General features: G+C 42.3%; 1 protein-coding gene across 2 annotated transcripts in view; it reads right to left on the bottom strand.

Moving 5' to 3' along the window:
• Positions 1-703: 703 nt before the first annotated feature.
• MLLT3 (MLLT3 super elongation complex subunit) overlaps positions 704-23,667 on the bottom strand; it is a 268,030-nt gene continuing 245,066 nt past the window's right edge. For both annotated transcript variants that reach the window (XM_045780385.2, XM_045780386.2), the window contains exons 6-11: positions 20,781-20,856; positions 18,782-18,911; positions 15,887-15,986; positions 10,201-10,272; positions 8,982-9,053; positions 704-2,202 (exon numbers count right to left, since the gene is read on the bottom strand). In XM_045780385.2, the coding sequence (XP_045636341.1) occupies positions 2,071-2,202; positions 8,982-9,053; positions 10,201-10,272; positions 15,887-15,986; positions 18,782-18,911; positions 20,781-20,856 (582 nt within the window). In that variant the 3' untranslated portion in view covers positions 704-2,070. The remainder of the gene's footprint in view (positions 2,203-8,981; positions 9,054-10,200; positions 10,273-15,886; positions 15,987-18,781; positions 18,912-20,780; positions 20,857-23,667) is intronic.

Raw genomic sequence — 23,667 nt, 5'->3', positions numbered from 1 at the left:
TTTAAAGATTTCTAAATTTTGCAAACAATTCATGTAAGCATCGCCCTCCCCTTTCATCCGCAATGTTCAAAACAAAACCAAACACAACTAAAGCCACGCCTAAAACCACACACATCAGTCACCTAATGTCCAAAATGACTCCAAAAGTTTCTCTGGCGTTAAACATTGAGCAGGGGACACACAACAAATGCTTCAAGGACTGTTCATGCCAACCGTCAAGAATCGTAACATTACCAAAAAAGTACGCTTGTCCTTGGGGAGGACGCTTCAGAAGTAATTTACAAGGAGCATGGCTGTATTAGAATTTTTTAAAGGAAAAAATAGTGTCTTTGGATAGAAAGAAACAATGTAAAAAAATCCCCTTTTTAAAATGCAGAAATAACTTCATTATCAATCTGCATTTACATTACTGCCCAAAAGAATGGGTCTGGAAAGACCATTTTCTGTACAGACACTAGTTAATCTCTGTATGAAAAGACAGCATCTGGCACAGGAATAAACAAGGGAGAGCCTAGAGACTGGTCTATTCGCACACATAGAGGCTTTCTTAAGGCTGATCCAGTGAATGAACCTTTGGATCCAGAAGTATTTCTTCATTTTCCTTCTTTTCGGTTGAGTTCCTAGCAAAAACTTGGAAGATGAGCTGTTCTCACTTGGCATATCTCCATTTATGGAGAGGATGGAATAATGACACCAAAAGGACTTTGGGTTTTCTTTTTTTTTTTTTTTCTTTTAAAAATAATTCGCTTTCTTTTGCATGCCACAGGACAGATTTCTAGTTTTAAAACAGGGTACATCAAGAACAAAAATATCCCCCCCTCCCCAACCATCTTTATTTTCACCAATACAAGAAATCCTTCTGGAAACATAAGCAAGTGACTAAACAGGATCGAACCACTGAGTCTACAAGTTAATACATGATCTGTTATGGCAGAATAACCAAGAATTTTCCCCCAAAGATTTTAATTCTCCAAATATAAAAGTCTAAGAGGATCATACATGAACAAAAATCTCTTATTCCAGGTTTTATGGTAAAGGTGGATAACACACTGGCAGCCGAAGAAAGCTGAAACTCTTACTAATAAATAGATCCAAATTAAGAATTTCTACAACATTTCTTTAGAAAACAGAACCGTAATTTTTTTTTTCCTTTTTTTAAACGATGATCCTGTGGAATGCCTTTACTTCCGTCTTATTCTAATATTGGAACAGTTAAACAGACACAAGGATGTTGATGACAGCTCAACAATGCTGGATGCAGGACGCTTACAGCTACACTTGTTTAAAAGTCCTACAGGTTTATTGACTAAGGCTAGACAACAATTCATATGATCCTATTTGGTGCATTTTCTACCATGGTCCAAGATCATTATATGGATACAGCCAAGGGCTGGGCCCCAACTTTCAGGAGAAAGACCACAAAGAAGAAAATCAGGGTGGCAATTTGGTCCCCCCAGTTGATTAATTGGTGTCCTGGAACTGGAAAAACAAAAGATGGCAAATACAGACTGCAACGAGTAAAAGGAGTTGGAAAAGTTGGTGGAGAGTGGCACGGTACACGAGTAAGGTCACTGGGCTTGGGATGGCAAGGGCGCTGCATTGAAAGAGCATCCGTGGGACCAAGTACTTATAATGTCTTGTGGTGTCATTCCCTCAACGACTTTAGAATATCTGTATGCGATAATAAATAGATCAGTTATGTAATAAGGCAGTGTGTTGAATATGCATTCGTCCTGTGGGATGAACCACCACAGACAGAGAGACGTGATACCATACACATTCTTTAAGTTTTCTTGTGTTGTGTTTGATTTGTTTGTTTTCAAGGCTATCCAGGCTAACTCTTCCCGGGGATTTCCTTGGAGAGAAGAGTGGTCCGCTGAGGCTGGTTTGCTTAACCTCTCCTTTATCAAGAGATGATGACTGGCTTTAAAGAAAAATAAAGCTGAAGGTTGTTTGATTTTTATTTTTTCCCTTTTGGTTGCATCATTCTGAGTGTTTTCATATAAACAAACAAACAAAAAATCACAACCAAAAAAAAAAAAGTTTTTGATGCATCCAGTTGTTGTATCCTCAGGATGTTCCAGATGTTTCCAGGTAACTCTGTAGTTTACGGACTGTGGTTTTGTCCAGCGAGCAAAGGTCAAAATCAAATGTCGTGTTTGTGATATGAAAGTGTCCAGTTTCTTCTATAAGGTTCACGATCTAGGGGAGTAAAGAAGAGAAAGATTGGGCAATAAGCAGTGGACAAAACAGGGCAAAGAGAGGGAGAGCGAGATGGAAGGGATCGAATACGGAACCAAGAGACTAATATTCTCCTTTATAGCAAGAGGGTCCATGCTATTGACGGCACGGAAATATCCGTTAGCCAGTTTGGCAAACCAAAGGAATAGTAACCCTTTGAAATTCTCGGTGAAAGCAGATTACCTGCTCTCCTCATTCACAGTCTTTAAACTGACTCCTCCTTTCAAGTCGTCAATAGACTATTTTGCTATAAGCGTGGTTAGGGGGAGATACAATTTCAAGACCCTTTTAAATAATACTCAATGGATAGTGACTTTACTTACTAGATGTAAGGAAATTCCATCCTGGAAATAACAAAACTCCTTATAAAATAAAGTACACACATATAATAATGATCATTTTCCTTTCTGATTATGTTACTGAGAACTTAGAAAGTACCAAACCCCCAAAGGGAAAAAGAGAAACCATCTATAATCCCACACCCTGAAGACCATGGGCAGTAACTGGAAGGGGGCTGGGACTGTTTTGTTGTTTGATCTGGGTGCTGGTTACAAAAGATGCATTCACTCTGTTAAAATTCAGCTAGCTGGACGCTTTGTTAGACCTCAACAAAATGAATAAAAACCTGTTATTTACTACTTACAATCATATTCTGTTTATTCCCAGGATATTTGGGGGGTAATAAGTATTATCTAAAAAAAATAAAAAACCTTTGTCTCCTCATGTGGACTAGTCCTACCTCATCTCTGACTGCATGGGCTCCAACTTTCAGACATAAGATGGTGGCCGAGGTCCTACTGTTGTCTTGCCTTGGCTTTCAAGAGGGTATTTCTAAAGTTCCAATGTTAAGAATGATGCTGGGCATTGGTCTGAGAGAATCTTTTAGGTTACGTGTCTTTCCATTCTTATTTTACTCATAATTTTATCAGAAATGGATGCTGTGCCTACATAACATGGACTTGAGGTATGTATGTTGTGGGTAAACTGGGATGAAGGGGGGTAATTTTAGCAAGCTTTGTGGGGGAGAGAAAGAAAAGCATTAGGATGAAAGAAAAAATATTTGCACAGAGAAAATGGGCAAACCCTTCTATTTATTTTTAGTTGTCTGTTACTCCCCTCTTAACACTCGCTTCTCCTTCTCTTTCGTTCACCTTAAAAAAAGAGGACAATTTTAACTAGCCTATTATTTATTCAACAGAGTTTCAGATTACCTAATTTCAGGTGGAAAACAGCAGAAAGGAAACTTCTGACCCTCTCTTCTCAGAATGAGTTTTCTTGAAAAAATGGTAAGTTTGTGAACTATTCCCTATGGGTCAATGGCTCTCAACAGAAAATGTGCTCCCCATTCCTGACATATTTGACTTCCACAGAAGCATAAAAGACATACTGAACCCCAATCCAATTAATCGCCCAGCTCCAGACTGAGCTATTATTGCCTTATTCAATGTCCGGAACTCTTTTTTACAGATACAACTATGGGTTCATAATAAAGCAAGTTACTCTCACTGTGAAATCATGACTGATAACAGCAAACTGCCTACCTACTATTCTTTTTTCCTTTTTTTTTTTTTTTACTAATAGAAGCTTGATTTTTCTGGAAGTAGCCACAAGCCCAGCTATAACGCTTGCCTCCCCAGACCCACTTGCAGCATTTGACAGATACTTTACTTACAATTTATTTGTCAGAGGTCAGTGGGATTTCAGGACCATTTTTGAAAACATGGTAGACCAGGCGTATGTGTCTTCTGGCCTCCGTCCCCCCTTCCTGTCTGCAGTAAAGATGGAAGCTTGTCTTCCCCACAAGAGGATGAATGCAAGATGGGCAAGACGGGCAGAGCAGGACAGCAAGGCGTCTATGTCCGCAGTGACCTCTTACTTTAAACCACTGGAGCCAGGCTTCTAGCTCTAGCTCAGGCAGCTAGAGATTACCAGAAAGCGCGTCCCCACTTAGGGCTAAAGTACCACGTTCACGTAAGAACTCATCAAGCAAGAGCTGATTAACACTAAAAGATCTAAAATGGACCCTCGTTCATTTTATTAGTTAATAGTGACCGAGCTTTGGCTAAGTAACCCACACACGTCCACATACATAGACAGACACCCAGCTATGGCCACACACGAACTTTCCAAGGCTATCAAATACTTAATTCAACTGATGCTAAATACATACAGTAATTTCCAGAGTAAATGATCTCTTTTGTGATACTGGGAAGAAATACTGTAGGGCTAGTGAAAATGTGTCATCTTCAGCACCGAAAACAATTGGCTTTCAACGTACACAATGAAGGCAAGTAACAGTTACCCCGGAATGTGACCTGTCTCCGCAGTGAGCTGGCCCGGAGGGAAATGCCCGAGCATTCAGCACGGAGTCCCGAATTTCGGGTATCAGTTCCGACCCGGCTCCCTCTCTGACGGGCACTGCACAGAATATAACCGAAGCCTCCCTCTCTTCACCTACACATGGGGACGACTCCACCCGTTCTACGTATTACACAGGGTTGTGCAGAGGCTCAAATAAGATAATAGGAGAAAGCTGCTTTATGAACTAAATTGCTACACAGATGAGGGCAACATGATTATGATTACCATATAAATATAAACGTAGCCTTAATGATCTGGGAGGTAACTGTACAGAACTTGGACCATCACAGCCAGCGCCTTCCCGCCTCCCCTCATTGACTGTGGGCCATTTCATTAGCACTAAAACGAATGAAGCAGGGAAAATGCCAGAAGCTAAAACTCAGAAAAGGCCAACTTGAATTAAAAAAAAAAAAATGATAATAAAAGTTGCAGGGGTAAGGGAAGAGAACTGGGAGGGCAGGAGAGGAAGGAGAGTAGTTACATCACAATGTGGGGGGAAAGGACAGTCCTAGGTTCTCCCTTTGAAATGGTAACTCACTCCTTTAAGAAGATACCTTTCTGTGACTCAGTATAGCTGCTGACTAATTACTGAACAATACATAGAAAACAGAGCAATAAAAAGACCTTCTAGAAAAAGCCACTTGATTTTAAAGCAAATAAACCCACTTGCCTGCTAGGAAACGGGGTGTCTCACGTGCACGGGACTGCCTCATAGGTTTCCAGTGCTGGGATGAGAGACCTCCTCCCTCCTCCACATGCGGCACCCCCCCCCCCCGCAGCCGAACACACACACACACAAATGAAGGAGATCCGATCAGTATCACTAAATGAGCCCCACATTTTTATGGGAGCTTATACGAATACATCAAGGTAGACACAGAGACAGCCTTAAAGTAGTAGTAATTGCAGTGGCAGCAGTCGGGGCATTCAGGACGATTCCAGGGAACAGCATTCACGATGTGAATTACCAGAGCATGCACCCATGTCCTCAATTAAGTAAAGACTTCAATAAAGAAAAATAAATGTGGGTTCCTTTCCAGGAATCCTGATAGTGAGAACATCAGAAGCACAGCATTCACATGCCTTACTCCAATGCTCAAGCCCCAAAGCCTAGAAACACCCCCACTGGTCCCCGAAGGCTGCCTCGCTGCCCGGCTGCAGGACCACCTTGCTCTGCTGATGTGGGCTGGCTCCACCTGCTGCCGTCAGCCTGCGTCCTCCTGCAGTCATGCGTGCCTCCCCCCAGGTAACAGCAATAATAAAAGACAGTGACTGTAGATAAGAAAAGAAGGCAAGGGTACATGGTGTGGACGCTTAGTGGAAAAGGAAGAGTATCTCAACTGCTCAACTCATTCTTCCCATCATGGTTATGGGGAAAACATTTGTGACGGATTATTTCCTGCCACATAAGCCTTTCAGGGGGTACCATGCAGGCTGTTTAAAAACAAACAAAAAAACCCACAACTTGGGGCGCCTGGGTGGCACAGCGGTTAAGCGTCTGCCTTCGGCTCAGGGCGTGATCCCGGCGTTATGGGATCGAGCCCCACGTCAGGCTCCTCTGCTATGAGCCTGCTTCTTCCTCTCCCACTCCCCCTGCTTGTGTTCCCTCTCTCGCTGGCTGTCTCTATCTCTGTCAAATAAATAAAATCTTTAAAAAAAAAGAAAAAAACCCCACAACAATGTAAGGTCTACTTGTTAAATCTCTGGCTCTTTTCCCAACCCTGGTTTTTCATTATAAAAACATAGATGCATTATTTTTAATCTAATTATATTTCTTAAAAAATGAGGGTTCTTTGTGCCCAAAAGCAGCCCTTTCACTGAGGGGAAGTAACAACCAAGCTTTGCTTTAACCGCTGCTGCTGCAGTGGATTCAGGTCTGGGAGATGTTAGGTCTTCCTGTAGAATCGCCGGTGGGAGCCCATGGGCCCTACCCTGGGTGAGGAGGTGGCTATCGGGACCCCAGCTGTAAGGGGTTCTGTGACAGGGAGGCAATTTCCCAAGATGGCGACCACCTTCAGCAGAACGCTCCTCAGGGAGGGTTCTCCATGATGTGAGGAGGAATACTCTGACATACCACTCATTTCCCACCTTCCTGAAGACAATTTTAGAAGTATAATAGCTGTTATCTAAACAGTCAACCTGTCTTCGAAGGAAGCCCAGGTTCTCCTTGGAGCTTTTGCTTCATCCTAAGATGCCAAACCCAGACTCACAGCCCCACTGCTGGGGAGGTTAGGAGTGCTCAATCTCCCTTTCTGAATAAATGTGGAACGCACGGTTTGAAGAAAAATCAAATTACTAGTCAGTGCTAGGTACTCAGATCTCTGGGTTTGACTGTATCCCCTGTACATATTTTTACCTTAAAGACAAGGGGCTTAAGATCTCAGGCTCTCTTGATCCAGGGCTTTCTGCTCATACAGCTAGATGCTGGGGGCCAGCACCACACATCCCCAGAGTAAAACAAAGACACTAACCACTGCTTGTGAGCCACATAAAACCGTCAGACCAGAGTTTTTGATAGGACGTGTTTGATACTAAAAGTCCTCGGATGCGATCCTGGCCTCCCCAGAAATCTTGTCGCAGGTGCTCGGGTCCGCGTGGCGGAGAACACGTCGACTTTGCGGAATGTGTTTCACGAGATGAGCAGCTCTCGAGGTGGAGAAAACATCAGTCCTCACTAGTGCTATGTTTTACAATAGGAATTAATTAAGCAGTAAACCGTGACAGGACATGCATCATGGTATCATAATCACAAGCCTCAGCTGCATTACAAGGCAAAAGGCCAAAGACTGAGAGCTTTCAACCGGCCTGGGAATGCAATTAGGCTGAAACGCTGTGTGTCCTGCAGCGCCTTGATGCCAGGCTAAAAATTCATAGCCATCACTCTCTCCCTCTAGGACACTAAAGTAATCCACTTCGATAGAATTCTCGAGTAAGCCACCTTCCCTCACGATTCTTTCAAAGGTCAAATGAAAGGACAGTGTGAAATCGGGAATGCCAATGACACCCCAAGGTAAGACCCTGCCAACGGCCTACTTCCTCCACTTGCTGGCTGGGCTTTCTTTGTGAAGGTGTCCCAACCCTGCCCAAACAGCTGTTTCACTCTCCTGCGAGACTCACTATTTGGGCCCGGCTTGTGCATTAATAGCTTTATTGGACAAGCGCTCCACAGTGGTTCAGAGCTGGTGTTTAAAAAGGGGGATAGAAAGGGATGGGAATATCAGCTAATAGATTTACCATCACCATTCAGTCAATTAACCCCACGTAACTGGTAAATGGCAAGCCGAACAATTTTCATGTCTACAAAAGAACGCCGAAGAAAGATACTAGCAGAGGACTAGAATAATTCTTAGGGTAGACCACTCCAGTCCTGCTCCCCTACCCAGACCCGCTTCAGTGGAAATGCAAGAAATGCAACTCATCCTAATTAAGAATCATAGGTCTGTAACGGTTTTGTTCAAATCTGAAACTCTAGAAGGGTTAAAAAAAAAAAAAACTTATCAGACAAATCAGGGAACTTGGCAGGTTTGAGAGTGCGTATTTATAGATTTCAGCAAAAAATGTACACAGAATATAAATGTGACCATCGGCCATTAAACATTAAAAAAAATAATAACCCACACACAGCTGGGGTAGATTAAGGACTACTTCAAGTCATTTGAAAGTAGTAATAAAACAAAATTCAACAGTGAACTAATCTACAAACCCACCCTGGAATTTAGAACGCAACCTTCTCTTTGGGGGTTAAAGAAAAGTTATTTATCAGTAGCCGCTGTTAATGTGACAGACACATGTACTAAAACTATAGTAAAATTAAAAAGCACCCTTATCTTCGCAAAACATCAAATTGTTCTAATAGAAGTTTCCCCACTCCACAAGTATTTCACAGTTGAGTTCATAATAATAGATGTATGTTGTACAAGATAAGAGAAATGAGGAAAATATTTCTTTCCCTTAGAAGAGCGCTGGCAAAAGGTTACTCCATTGAATCACAAATGTTTACAACACTTGACTGAAATTCTTATCACTGTTTTCTCATGAAACTAGAAGCCTGGGCCCCGAGGCTTTGCATTCCCACTCTCCCCCTCCCTCAGCCCACAGGCTGGAGGAATCAGTGTTTTCGGCCCCATCCCCTCCACCCGAGCCGGTTTTCCTCACCTGCAACACCAGGGGAGGGAGATGACCCACGCCAAGCTCTGGAGCGGACTTCCAGCAGCCTCAGCAATGAGCACACCCCCCACCCCCCAAATCCTTCTGCAGGTGGCGTCAGCCCTGTGCTGACAGTGTAGGGCTGGCGTGACCTCCAGGGGCTAGGACACTACCGCAGGGTGGAGTAGGCCTTGCAGCTTCTGGAAAGGGTTGTGCTAAAAAGCATATCTCACCTGCTGCAGAATGTGTCTCTCCCTCAGCGTCATTAACCTTCTGTGAAGCTCTACCAGCTCATCCAGGTAGGCCTGAAAGAGAAGAGTAACCCCCAAAAGAACAAGCACTTTAGGAGGCAATCCGAAAATAACACAGCAAATAAGCAGGCACATACCAGCGGCCGTTGGAGGTGCCCCGTTCTACCTCCCCTCCCTAGGCTGTGTGGACTCGGCGCCCAAGGCTCCCGCGCACCGAGTCTCTCTTGACCAACTGTTCTCCTTACAAAGCGAGCTTTTTGATGAAGGGCAAATTCTTGCACTCTTTACTCTCAACAAGATTCAAGGGAGCAGACCCACCCTCTCCCAGTAACACCCTCTAGAGAGAGAAAGGGTACTCCGTGGTGAATTGTGGGTTTACACGGATTAGCACAGGCTTTTTTTTTTTTTTTTTAATTCCATCTCAGAAGATTTTTAACTAAGAGAATAAAAGTCTAAATTTGAACATGGAAGTATAAATGCACATAACTAATTATGTCAGGACAAATTCTTAAAAAAAAAAAAAAAAAGCTTTCCCAGTCCTATCTAACATCGCCAGTAAACAGCAAGTGACAGGAGAATGTCATGAAAAACAGAGAGGACTACCCAAATTAGCATCTGGTTTGTCGAAAGCTCCCCTGAAGGGGCAGAAGCGCACTTCTCTTTCCATATGCTCTGACTCCAGAATCTTTCAGCATAACTGCACGGGTTTTCCTAGCGCCATTTGCCGTGAAGGCAAAGGAAAGGTTTGTGCAGCTTCAGTCAATTCTGCCTTGACCCCGCAAAGCACGTTCTGACCCTGCCCACAACAGCAGACTGACCCCCAACAGGTCTTGAAGTCAGATTTGGAATGCATGACGTACATTTGGAAAGCACACCTCGCTAGGATCGGGTGTCCCCCCCTCACTTATGGCTGAGGTTGCTCAATCCCCCTCCTCCACCATGGTTTTCTTACCCCCCAAAACCCCCCACCAATGCAGGCATCAAGGCAAATGGTAGCATAAGGGCCCAGCATCACACTGAAGACATAAGCAAGACCTGGAAAACAAACTACAAGCACCAAGAAGTGCTCATCATTTGGGGGTGTGGGGGCACTTCCGATGAAGACACAGAAGCGGAGCCAGCAAGGATGGTCAAGGGAAACACCTGCAAAGGGAAGCCAGTCGGTGCTACAGCCCTCCCAAGGAACACCCTGGAAACCTACCTTGTCACATTCACCATTCTTTATTTGCTTATCTGATTTGCTTTGCTTTATTGGACTTTTCACTTCAAGAATCTAGGGATCAAAGAGAACACTGGTAAATGGGATTTCAGGCACTTCGTAGCGAACCGACCCCCTACACTAAGGCACTTAGGCATGAAATGTCATACAATAATATCACTTTCCAAATAGCACTTCTCTACACGTTTTCTTTCTTCTCTTCTCACTCTGTCTTGGAAAATAAAGGACTTCTATCTCAAATGCTGAGTCAGGGCATTAGACTTTAAAAAAAAAAAAAAAAGTTGACGATAAGGAAATTGATCCAAGCTTCCAAGGCGGCTGCTTTTCTGTGACAACACTCTCACACATATGTACAGCAGCTGAGTTCTACTGGATTACAATCCCCTGCGGCAAGAATTTTTTCTTACTCATTCTGCTGTTTCAGCATGACTACCAGTGCTCAGCATGCTAGGGATGATAAAACAAACACTCAAATGCCCTTTTTAGTACCTGACTTTCAGATTCTAAAAATTACTCCCAACCACTAAATGGATGCAGCTTTGGAAATGAAGATGGCCGTCAGTCACACTGCTTGCTCCCAACTTGGGATCCTCCGACTCAAGAAATAAAGGGGCAGGACTCTCTCCCGCCTTTCAAGAAATGATGTGTCTACCCGTGATAAAACACCAAGTGCCTGTCCTTTCACCTGAACCGATTACAGCTTAGGGTGTGAACGGAAGTTTTGCGTGCTGTGTGGAAGCTTCCGTGGGGAGCTAGGTTTTTAACAAATTAGAAGGAGAAACAAATTATTATTTAATAAATACAGTGGGTTTATTAGAGTCCCCAAAATTGAGGATTATAAGGGAAGTATTTTTAAACGGGCCTTGTTTAAAATTGCTGAGATCCGCTGAATTTATTGATGAGTGTTTACAAATGTATATAAACATAAAAAGCAAAGTAATTTGTCTTTTTCATGATAACCTCATTACCAAGTGAGTTATAATCGGAAGCTAATATGAAGGAGGAAAATCCCAAATAAAGGATATATTTAAGAAGTCTCATATTCCTACTGTTCTTCTTTATCCATTCTCTGCTGAGACACACACACAAACACACACACACACACACACACACACACACACACACACACACACAGAGTTCTGTTCAAAAATCCACCATTTTCCATAACACAAACATGACTTTAAAATGAGCCCACTTTTAGTATGTGGTGGAAAGAGCCCTGACGGGACTCAGAAACCCAAGGTCAGGTCCTGGCCCTATTATTTAACATTTTTGGACCTCAAAAAAGATGAGATGAAATAAACAAGACGAACATGATGAACAAAATTCAGCTGTAAAAGGTCATCCTACCAACAGTTTACCTGTTGTGGATATAGGACCATGACATTCTGGGAAAGACCAAATACTTCTAAAAGGGTATATTTCCCTTTGCGTTTAGAATAATGCATGGGTAAGAAGTGAGCTTCGATGAAGTCTTTCCTGAGAATTGCCTCTATTTCTTCATTTTTAACATTAAGATAACCAGATGACCAACCTGACCAGGCTCAGTAACTTAAAATACAATGCTTTGGGCAACACAAGGAAATTACTTAATCACTGGGGCAAGGCAATCGTTTTTAACGTGCTGCACTGTAAAGGAAACCCAACACTCCACTACATTCAGAATTTCCTTCTCTATTGTTGTTGGAAATGAGACCTCACAGGGAAACTCCGAGCTCAGAGACCTAGGAGTAAGTAGGTCAGTAGATGGCACTACTCGCCAATTCAGACACGCGGTTGGGCAAAGCAGAGACAGACAGTTGGCCCCGAGATTCCAGGCCAGAGAGAAAAACAGCGCCCGCGTGCCTGCCGTGCACATTAGAAAACTGAATTGTGTTGCCATCATATCCCACTCTGCCCCCCCTTCCCATCCCCCAAGTCCCTGCACTCTGGGGGTCAAAGTGACTAAGGACGTTATATCTGTAAGGCAACTCTGCTAGCTAGATTTAGAGAGTTCTACCACCTTCTCTTCAGAGCAGAAAATAGAACATTCGGGGCACTTAAGTCCCACCCTACACATTCCGTAAGTGCTACAGCACAGAGGCCAAACTACATTGAAATCCTAGTTTCTTTCTTCTGTAGCTGCAGTGGCAGGAACAAAAGCTCCGGGTGTCAGTGATCCGCCTCAAGTTACTGAGTGGCTGCCCAGAGAGGGCTCAGTTAATCTTCCTTCTTTGATCTCTCCCTGCTCCAAAATAAACAGCTTTGTCAAAACCTCATTCTGAGAGAGCTGAGCCATGCTGAAGACAATTGTTTTATTTATGATCATTTCTTATCTTTAAGGAAACGCCTCCAGAATATAAAAGTACAGCACCTTGTCTTCCATGGGCTTATTTCAAACCAGTTTAACTGGATAGACTCTTTAATTTCATTCAACATGCCTTGCAGGCTGATAGGTAATTTATGATATTCTGAATATTAACTTGGGTCCAATGGATCACTTCCTTCCCTCAAGGTGCCTCCCCCCACCCCCCTTCTCCTCCATACATTCAGCCAAAGAGGATCTGGAATTTTGATTTTGTTTGAAACTCATGTAAGGGAGGTTTGGAGTTGAATAATAATAATAATAATAATAATAATAATACACACACACACACACACACACACACACACACACACACACTCCCTCTGGTTAAAGTGGCACAGCACTCACTATTATTCCCTATTAAGCTTTACTGTAGGAGACAGCCACCCAGACTGTCAAGATGGTAGTCCCCTAAAACAGAACTAAGATTAGTTGCACCTCCATCCTCAATCTGAGGATGTGGCTCGAGAATCAAACTTTCAAGATTATTATTTTCCTGTACCCCTTTGTGAGGACTGACAACTCAATTATTCAGCAGATGGATTCTCTACTGATAGGTCTTTCATGTTAATGATCGCTAGTAGCCCCTAACAATACTCAGGTTAATTACTTGCTTTGTTGACATGCGGCTCTCTGTCTGTTCACTTTTTTTCAATAGTTAGAAAATGTTTGACTCAATTAGCACTTTCTCTTTTCCCTACTCCCTGGAAGATTTGAGAATGGGAAAGGAAAACTCGGCTTTGTCTCGTAATTTACAGAAATTTGAGAGATCATTATCGACTTGCAGACAGAGAGCAACCAAGGAAACTCATCTCCTAAGGCCTGTGAAACAGGAAGTCTGTTTTCATCTATTTTATTTGATGTGGAATTTCAAATTATCATACATACATTCAAATAAAGACGGAAAACACATTCTAGGGTGAAATTCGGGGGACTTTTATGTTTTTAATTAATTCTTACTCTTTCACTTCACTGGCATGGAGAACTAAGACAGACTAGCAATTTTTTAAGAAGTCCTAGAACACGGACTTAAAGGAACAGCAACACACCTGCCCCGAAGCAGGTGATTTGAGGGGTTAAGAAATCAATTCTAAATGAAGGTTTAAAACCCTTCTCTTGCTCTCTGTTCCAAAACAGCTCCAAGGAGGTAAGTGCTCTTGCGGTACCACACGTATTTCCTACCCTACACTGGCTAAAAGTGAAAGCATATGGACTTTCTTATTATGCTTATAGGTGCACGGAGGAAGTGACATATAACTGAGTATTCCTGACAGATTGATGATTCACATGTGTGAAGCTACATTTGTCGAATAAACATATGCCAAGGAACCAGTGGTATGCTATCTAATTGGATAAAGTAATTTTTACCCTCACCAGATAGATGATACCATTCATTTTTTAGTCGCGTTTTGCTAGACAGGTTTAAAAAAAAAAAAATCTGACAAAGAATCCAAAGCTTTCCCTGGAAGCCAAGACTTGAGGCAAGTCAGTTCAAGACTGCCCATCCAGGAAGTATGGAGGGTGGTTTGAAAGGCAAGATGGGGGCTTCATGGAGCTGCATTTATTTATCAGGCACGGTCCTAACCCTGACTAGGAATGAAGCTAAGAGGGCTTAAGGAGGGGCTTACCTAACGCCCCTAACTCCCGATAGTGCACTGCTGCTGCCCACGAGGGACCCTAGTTCTAACACGCCCCCCCCCACCGGAAGCGGAAATCAGGGTTCCGTAGCTTTAAATTAAACATGCAAATATATTCAAAGTCCAAATTCTATCCTTTTGCCAGTTTTTACTGAAGGCACAGATTTACAAAAGAAACTCAAGTTATCTAGTTAGCCAGCCCAGGGGTCTTCCCAACTGATTGGTGATGATGGTTACACCCTTCGTCTCCGCCTGCCCCGGAAGTGCTTGATGCGGGCGGCGGGGCTGGCCGGGCCAAGGGCATGGCTGGCACTGGAGCTGGAAGAACACAGGGATGCAGGGAGGTACGGTAAGGAGTAAGAATGTACTAACTCCTCGAACAGCCAGTCTGTAACAGATGATGAGGCTGGGCTCGCATTCCCATGTAGGCCACAGAGAAACTGCAGCTGAATATAAGCGGTGAGGCATAGAACACTGGTATTATTCCTACACCATAATGAGGGCTTGAAGCTGTGGATAAACTTTATAAATGAGGTATTTTAAATTTTAAGAGATCTTATGTTTTATGCAAAATTTAAAAAGAAAAAATCTTCAGCTATAAAAATCACATTTCCCAGTAAAGCAAAGATCACAAATTCAAGGACAAGGCTGTTTAAAATTGTAGGACATCTGTGAAAGAGAGTAATTTCAGAAAAGTGCAGTTCTTTTATTCTCAAGTTCATAATATTCACAGGGTAACTTGGATTAAGCAATTATTTTAGAGGTCACAGGGAATCTGCCTAAACAAAGAGATAAGAATAGCTTACGTAAATGAGTGTATCAACTCAATGCACTACGAGGCTTTTACAATATTCACGATACTTGAAATTCGTTTATTTTAGTATTTAAAATACCCCGTTCTTAATCATCTATTTAACAAAAGCTCTTCATCATAGCTTTCAAAGTTTTGCCTGGACCTTATCCAAAGAACTATATTCTGAATTTGACTATGAAATTAATAAGGCTTCCTTTTGTTTGATTCATAACAATGATAATGACCACTATTTATTCTGCATTTTATTAACTATTCCTTACAATTCCCAATGATGACCCTCTTTCCCTGGATAAGCACATGGAGGCAGAGCAGCTATGATCATAAACACCTACTCCCATCAGCGGAGTGCCAAGTAGGTACGAGCACGGCCTCATGCTCTTTACACACACAGTATTTATCATCGTCCTGAGAGTCGGCGAGGCAGTATTAATGTCCCCGTTTATGGATGAGGAAACTGAGAACCAAAAGTTCAAAGTTAATTTCCCACCAGTACATAACTGTAAATTAGTAAAACAAAGAAACAGGCTTTATCCTAGCTGCAAAGATTATATTCTTCCTAATTCATTAAATAAGCCTACTTAACTGCTGAGGGGGGGAAAAACCCCACAGGAATCAGGAGCAAATAAGCAACACTTTCTGTCACCATCCCTTCCTGCATCGATGTAATTAACCCATCGGATGGAACATACTTTTCATGATGACAGAAATTATTTCACCCAACTATGTGTTTATTGCAAAGGTTGCAAATTCCCATTTATACAATAGTGAGAGAAACTCTGTTTAAAATTAAGGGATAAAAAATTTCATGTGCTTTGTGAAAACGATCACACCTAGTTTGGCAGAGTCGTGAAGAGTGCAAACCCAGCCATTTACCTGGTTGTTGTTGGTTTTTAATAAAGGTGGCGGGGGTTCGTGATGTAGGGGCGAAGAAGCTGAGCTGCTTTCACTGTCGCTACCATCACTTAAGCTAACTCTGAAAAGAAACAGAAGTCACACGCATCAACACAGGCAGTTCGTGAAATATCTAAGGAAAGAGGCGCGGAGAGCAAGGAATCCAAATGCTAATCACCAGAAACTTGTTTCTACTCCTCCAACCACTAACCCATCCTGGCGCTTACTTTGTATGGAACCATGTTAAGTGTTTTACTGGTATTTCTCACTCAGTGACCCTTATGTCAATAGATGAGGAGGGGCGCCTGCGTGGCTCAGTTGTTAAGCGTCTGCCTTCGGCTCAGGGCGTGATCCCGGCGTTGTGGGATCGAGCCCCACATCAGGCTCCTCCGCTATGAGCCTGCTTCTTCCTCTCCCACTCCCCCTGCTTGTGTTCCCTCTCTCCCTGGCTGTCTCTATCTCTGTGAAATAAATAAATAAAATCTTAAAAAAAAAAAAAAAGATGAGGAAACAGACTTAAACTAGGTCACTTGCCTATGGTCAAGAGGGAAAAGGGGTGGTTCTGGGAGTCAAACCCAGGTGATGGAACCGAAGGTTGGCGCTCAGCCACTGGCCCCATTTATTCTTGCAGCTCCCTGCTCCAACTTCAGCTGCCTACTATCACCAAGCATGTTACCCTAGCTGGCAGGTCAGCAAAATCAGATAGATTGTAGGTTACTACCTTTTCGTTTTCTAGCCCCCTCCCCCCCCCCCTCCCCGGCTTCTTTGCTATAGGCAAACCCAGGCTGTGGGAGTAGAAGCAACTGCTGAGAATATGGACAAGAGCCCTGTATGACTGAGAGTTCGGGGCGACGTCCGAGGACGGGCTGTGTGAAGCCCAACATGCCAGACCCACACCAAGTATTTCTACCACGTAAGAATTCAAGGTCGTCCCTAGTTTTGGCCACTGCTGTAATAATTCGCTGGAAATATACTCCAGCAACATGAAGAGACAGTGTGTTTGGAATAACTGCTTTAGAGAAAGAGAGTATCTTTCAAAAATCAAAGACAATATAAAAACATCACCCCTCCCTTATTCTTTTCTTTTCAGAACAAAATAGAATTTTCTTTTTAGCCAGGGTAGGAGATGTTTCTTTATTCTACTCTACTGAATGTATACCTCCTTCTGAAATGTCCTTCAGTGTTTGCTCTCTCTTTGGCTATACAGTCACCTAATATAATATTCTTTTCAGAAACAGAAAATGCTTTAGAAATCAGGATAGTTTTTCTTTTGCTCTGAATAGGCAATCACATTCCACCTCTATAATATATTCAGATAGACAAGATACAAGACAGGAAATGAAAAGGATACGCTGGGACATCCTTTTAGCAAAAACTGATGGAACTTGTTTTTCTTAACTAAATTACATTAATGAAGTGTTCCGTTGAAGCGCTGCTTTAAAATGCTTCTTGACTGAAGTGGAAGGCTGAGTATTTAAACTGATTAAACAGTTGAGACTTCACAAGTGCAAGGAAGACCAAATGTTACACTGGCACTGCTAACAGCACATGTCAGGCGGGGGGAAAGAAGCGAATCTCCGACAACGGGGATCACATCAGACAACGCACAAGGCTGTACGACTGACCTGCACCGACGCAGGGCATGGGGCAGCGAGTGGGTGGGCAACAGCCAATCACGGACTATCCAGAGTTTCTAAATAATGATAACTGGAAATTGGCTAAATAGGTCATGCATTTTTCATCAGGTACATTTGAAAGCAGCCAGCAGTCAGGATTTTGGTGGTTATAAATATACTCACTGCCACGTTCCAGTCCATTTTTAGTTCTTTCTGTCCTACCAGTTAGTTTCCTTCTTGTCAGATTAAAGAGTTCTAAAGGGAAATGTTATAACACCAAGGCTATAAGGCTCCTTATTTTCTCCTATTCAAAAAAAAATAAAGATGGGGGAGTTTGGGAGACAAGGTGGAGAACGAGGTATTGGGTGTAAGTACTGAGTATGGCCACACGGAAGCATCGCTGAGAGATCTGATAGGGTGTGTACACTCCAGGAGCCCTTCTCAAAGGACACCAAGGAATTACGGATTAGTAAACATACGATCTGTCCAGCTGGGATTAAGACGGTATTCTTTTGAGGAATTTTAGGGCCTTCCACACAGTAATGGATAACGGGAAAAGATTTAATGCGATGTATTATAAATGTAATTGGATTTTAAGTTCAAGTAGATTCATATTTTTTCTACTCCAACACATTAAAGTAAGCATGCCTATTTGTTTTCCTCATGATAAAGAAATAAAACCCTCAAGGCAATTTCAAGTTGACTATTAATTATAAGTGACATGAATTACCATCTTATAATGTGGAATTATGCCTCACAGCATTAAAGCTACTTAAGGAACCTAATTGTCAGCACACTTAAAAGGAATTTATTTGCTGGAAAACACACACAGGTGATCCTAGTTTTAATTAGGTCACACACATAATTCACTGAAGCCAATTATGTATTTCTAACTACAAACAGCAAACACGTTTCCTCAAACTCTGAGGCTATAGCAATGGAGCCACACAAACTCTTCAAATGAAAACGGAGTTGATTTCCGCAGTCAGTCCTGCCACCTTGGAATAGACTTACTTCCAAGAACAAGGACTCCTAATTGGATGTTTTCCCTATAGCATTTTTAGAGGAAAAAAACCTGCTTTCTGAGAAAAGGGATACACGGCTCCCTGGAGAAAGGAATATAAGCACCCAACTTAAATGAACGTGACCATTTCCTGCCACTTTTTTGGTGTGGCACACCTATGTCGTGGTTTCTCGGGGTAAGTCTGGGGGAAAGGCATGATTCCGTCACCGGAAGCCGAGTTCCTGCCACGACACTCACCTGCGGCTTCGGCTGCCTCCTCTATTTACAGGTCTCTCCATTTCCGAGTCATTGTCATTATCCTCTGCCTCATCTGATTCCTCCTCATTGTCATCGGAATGCAGATCTTTCATTATAGACCTTAAAGGACCTGAGGAAGGACAGCATACCACAATCAAACACACGAATTCATACACATTCAGTCATGCTGGACACAGGGGACAGCTCGCCAGCGCTGAACATTGGCCAAAAGGAAAAAAAAAAAAAACTAAAAACTTAAAACCCATTATTATATATATTTATATAATTGACAAAACAAATTTGGTAGTTTCTGGAATGTAACATCTAACTGCAACACTACTGTTTGCACAACAGATGCCCCAGGATGTTCATTGGAAAAATCTCTATTTCCTAGGAATGTTTTGCTATGTATTTTTTCTTCCCTAAGAAAAATTACACCTAAAAAGGAACAGAAAGATCTATTAGTAAATTGAATGTTTTGTTAGGTTAATCCACGTATTGAAAAGTTGAGGCTAATAAATCACCATGGTTGTAACTTGTTCTTGGCAATGCAGCCTTTGTGTGGTAGTTTTTGATCTATTAAGGTTTAGCTGTTCCTTTTATTTCAAGGTCAATTTCAGGTCAAGCAAGCATTTCAGTCAAGTTCAGATTATAAAGTATTTCAATTCCATGGTGTAATGTCCTATCTCTGATCTTCATATTGATCTTGGACACAAGGTCTTGTTCAAGCAACAATGTTATGCGGCCAATTTTTATTTTACCTTTAAAGAAACTCCTGGCAAAACACCAGCATATATTTACATAAATAAAACCATGTAGTAAGTCAGGTGCCCGGAAAATTCAAGAGAGTATCCAGTATTAGATGGGAGAGAAAAAAACTAAGTCACAACTAGTTTTTATTCTAGAACAGGACATAACTAGAAAAAAAAAAAACTCACAAAATTCAGTGTGGCTTATTTTCACTTGACCGCTCCACATGTGATGAAAACAAGACCATTCTTTTTAATGTTAAAGAAGAGATTGTGGAGGCAAACAAGAAGGTGAGAGGCACTCTTCTTCTGGACTAGACAATTCCTGAAGTCTAATCTAGGACACGAATATCTGAGTTATCACTAAGAATATCCGAGTTATCACTAAGTCGGCTCTAAAGTAAGTATTGATTCCCTCCAATCTCACACTCTGTAAAACCCAAATTCCTCTGCTTTTGTAGTGGCTTATACCTTTGGAAGTCAGGGTAACAAGAAATCTGAATAGCCAAAACAATCAGTGTCTTTTATTTTTTTTCCTGGAAGCTTAGCCTTAGCCCAAATACATAACAACAATTTAATCCTTTTCAAAACATACAAGGCCATCAGGAATTGAGTATGGTCAATGAAAGAGGTCACGTGCAACAGGATGCTCAAAAACAAATTATTCCTTCATATGATCTCACTTTTCATGTTAAAAAAAAAAAGAAAGAAAAGGAGCCCGTATTTGAAAATTTCCACACACCAGAAAAGTATAAAATATATATTTAATGTTCTGGCTTAAATTTCTTTATTAGATTACTTTAAATTTAAGTTCAAGTAGAGGGAAAATAAATTTTAAAGACAGCAAACTAACATTTGCCGAAGAAAACAGGTCTATTAATCTGTAGAAAAATAAATAAAATGAAAGACATACAGGAGGGAGAGTAAAAACCTATTTCTCTACGTCAGAGCCTCTCAACTCCAGCTTTTGCTATTGTATTTCCTTTGGGAGCTCCCTGGAAGGGGCTGTGTCTATAATCCTTTTGTAATATGGGACTCTGATGGCAGGGACTGGAAAAAGGAGAATTTCTGGAGGCTGGCCTCATACATCAGAACAATACTCAAGTGCATTCCTAGGGGAAATAAATACAACTGCATAAAAGCCAAGTTATCATTCAAATAATAAAACAGTAGAAAATAGGCCATAAATCAACTCATTAAGATGTTTTACGAGAAAAATGTCTCATAGTTTGCCTGGGAGATACTGATACCTTGTTGCCTGGTCTGGGACGGTGTGAAGCTGGAGCTGGAGCTGGAGCTGGAGCTGGCAGGACTGGGTTGTTCCGACTTTAAAGAAGAAGAGAAAGTCATCATCAATAAATTTATGGGACACTACACACCTAAAATTAAAAAACATATTGCTCAAAAATATTTGGCTCTGCAAAAACAGTCCAATGCTGTGCAAGAAAAATGAATACACATTTCATTATGCCCAAAACAGCGACACAGGAGAACCACGGTGTCCTTTTTGTTTTGTCCACCATGCTTTTACTAGATGCAGAAACAAGTATATAAACTAGAGGATGATGAGACCAACACCTGGGTATTACATGACGGAAGAACCTGGCTTTGATTTCAGTCCTGTGTTTATTGCTATCCAAATCTCTTTCTAAAAGATTACCTTGATTACCCTTTCTGCAATGTTTGATTGACTCAACTGGTTAAAACATAGTGGTAATGAGGCCAAGGTCATTAGTTCAATCACATTATGAGCCAGTTAATTTCACTCTGGTCCAAGGTCATGACCCAACCCTAACCCCATTCATCCATAGTTCACAAACGGAGGTAATGCTCACAAGGAGATCTGGCCAAGTCCCACAAATGAGTCAGTGGGAAATGCTGCCACTACTTTAAACACACAGACACACACACACACACACCACCCTCTAATTCCAGGGAAAGAGCATCATACACATGCCCCACTCTCTCACCACGAATTCTCCTCATCCTCTAATATCCAGAACAAGTTCCACATCCTCCCTAACCTGTTCGACTCACAGTTGTTTTCCTTCTCCAAACCCACTGAAAATGGATCTCATCTGTTTGCGTATCTGACATGCTGCAGTGTTATGCTGCTTCTGATGTGTGTGTATTTTCTCTCCAGCAGACTGCTGGGACTTGCAAAGGCAGGGGTGCAGGGGTCTGTCTTGTGCTTGTTATCCCCTCATACTTAGCACAATGCACTGCATACAGCAGGCACTCTGTATCTGGGACTGAAGGTGGAGCCTTAGGTCCTCTGTTCTACCCTCTGCCAGTTTTTATGAGGCTTTACAGTAGGTAAAGGTGAGAAGAACAAATACATGGGCAGAACTATGCAAAGAAATTGATCATACCATCAACACGCTTGAATTTTACATATTTAGGCCAAATTTAAAGTAACTTAATGTTGGACTATTTCCCATTTCTAATGTGCTCACAGTCTCAACTATATACTTATTTGAGAAACAGATGAGGTCTTTTCACGTACAGGACATATCTTTCTTCTTTCAGCTTGGCTCATTGGATGACCAAGTTATCGGGGCCACGCGGAAACCAAACTAAGAGCACCAGCAGGGGCCGCTAAATGAGGAGGAGAATCTCAGGTCAGTTGATAATATAGTTTTCTCACCACGGATTTTTTTTTCCATCTCCCTTCCCAGTCCTGAATCCCAACCCCCTTCTGGCCAAGCAATACCGAGACCCAGACTCGGACACAAGGAAGCACTTTCAGGCATTCCTAATGCACACTTCACATCCTCAGGCTGGATGGGAAAACAGGTGTCAGCAATCTACCACTCATTCCCAGGAACGGAGCCAGACAGGGTCTCTAATGAGCAGCAGGCGGCCACCAACCCTTCAGCACTGCAAGATTTGCTTGAGATTTGCAGTACAATGTCCGACACACTGCGGTCTGTGGCCCACAAAGAAGAGCTGGTTTACGAGCACAGACGCCTTCGCGAGGGACTCTTCATTTCTGTTGAGTGGCTCTTCCACTGCTGAGCCGAAAACGTGAGCTACACTGCATGGGCATTCAGTTAGCAGTTCTACGCAATGCCCAGCTGCAAAACATTTCTTCCAGGGGCCGCGGGGTACTCCTTTTCCTCTCCAAGTTGCTCTTTTCAGCCATGAAAAGTGTCTGCAAACGGTATTATTTTGATAGCTCTGGAAACCATTTGGGAGCCAAAACAGGGGTTTCCTTGCAGTGAGTGGAGAGAGCTCTAATTCCCCCTCCTGCTGGACCAGTCATGTTGCCCTGGACTTAAAGGAGCCGTTCTGCCAGAGCTGTTTGCTGAGAGTGACATTAATTAGGAAAGCAAGAGGGGATGGTGGCCATCTCCCCAACCACCTCATGCTAAACATGATCCATCTGTCTCAAGCATCGCGCCAATGTCAGAACCAAACCTGCAGGCAGCCTTCTTTTAGCTTCTTAACCACAAACGAGGTTAATAAATCCTCAGTTACCAACCATCAGAAAATTGCCGAAGAGTAAAGAGCATAACACAACAGGAGAAAAAGGCTTTTGCCCAATGTTTATCATTACCGCCAGACCTGGTCCACAAAGCATTTAAGGTTTATGATAGAAGACACATTAATTCAGACAATATTAAAATAGACACTTTAAAGCAACAGAGGTGAATGGAGAAGGATAAAATGTTGAACGACAGGTAGCAAATCTAGTGTCCTGGAAGCTTTTTGTAACCAGGACAAGGATTTGTGGTTTTGGAGCCAAGGAGTCCCCTTGGGATGATCAAAGACAGGGGGGTCTCACACCTTCACGGGCATTAGAATTACCTGGAGAACTTGTTAAGACACAGACAGCTGGGTCCCACTCCAGAGTTTCTAAGTCTCTAATTCTGGGATAGGGATGAGAACCTGGATTCCATAAAAAGTTTCTAAGTGGTGATGCTGCTGCTGCTGTTTTGGGGCCCAACGAGGCTTTTAAGAACCAACGATCAAGGCTCCAGAGATTTGTAGCCACGGATATTCATCAGAATCCATCGGGGGGATTCTACACATAAGGAAACTCTGATTAAACGGGTTTGGTGTGGGGGTCCAGGCATATTTACATTTAAAAGTTCAAACAAATGATACGAATGATACTGTGGTAGATTAATGATC

This window comes from Ursus americanus, chromosome 18 (assembly GCF_024610735.1).
Source record: "Ursus americanus isolate L20-20 chromosome 18, mUrsAme1.1.p, whole genome shotgun sequence".
NCBI classification, from domain to species: domain Eukaryota; kingdom Metazoa; phylum Chordata; class Mammalia; order Carnivora; family Ursidae; genus Ursus; species Ursus americanus.
Note: the sequence above shows the minus strand (reverse complement) of the source record. Positions and strands in the feature narration are given on the sequence as shown.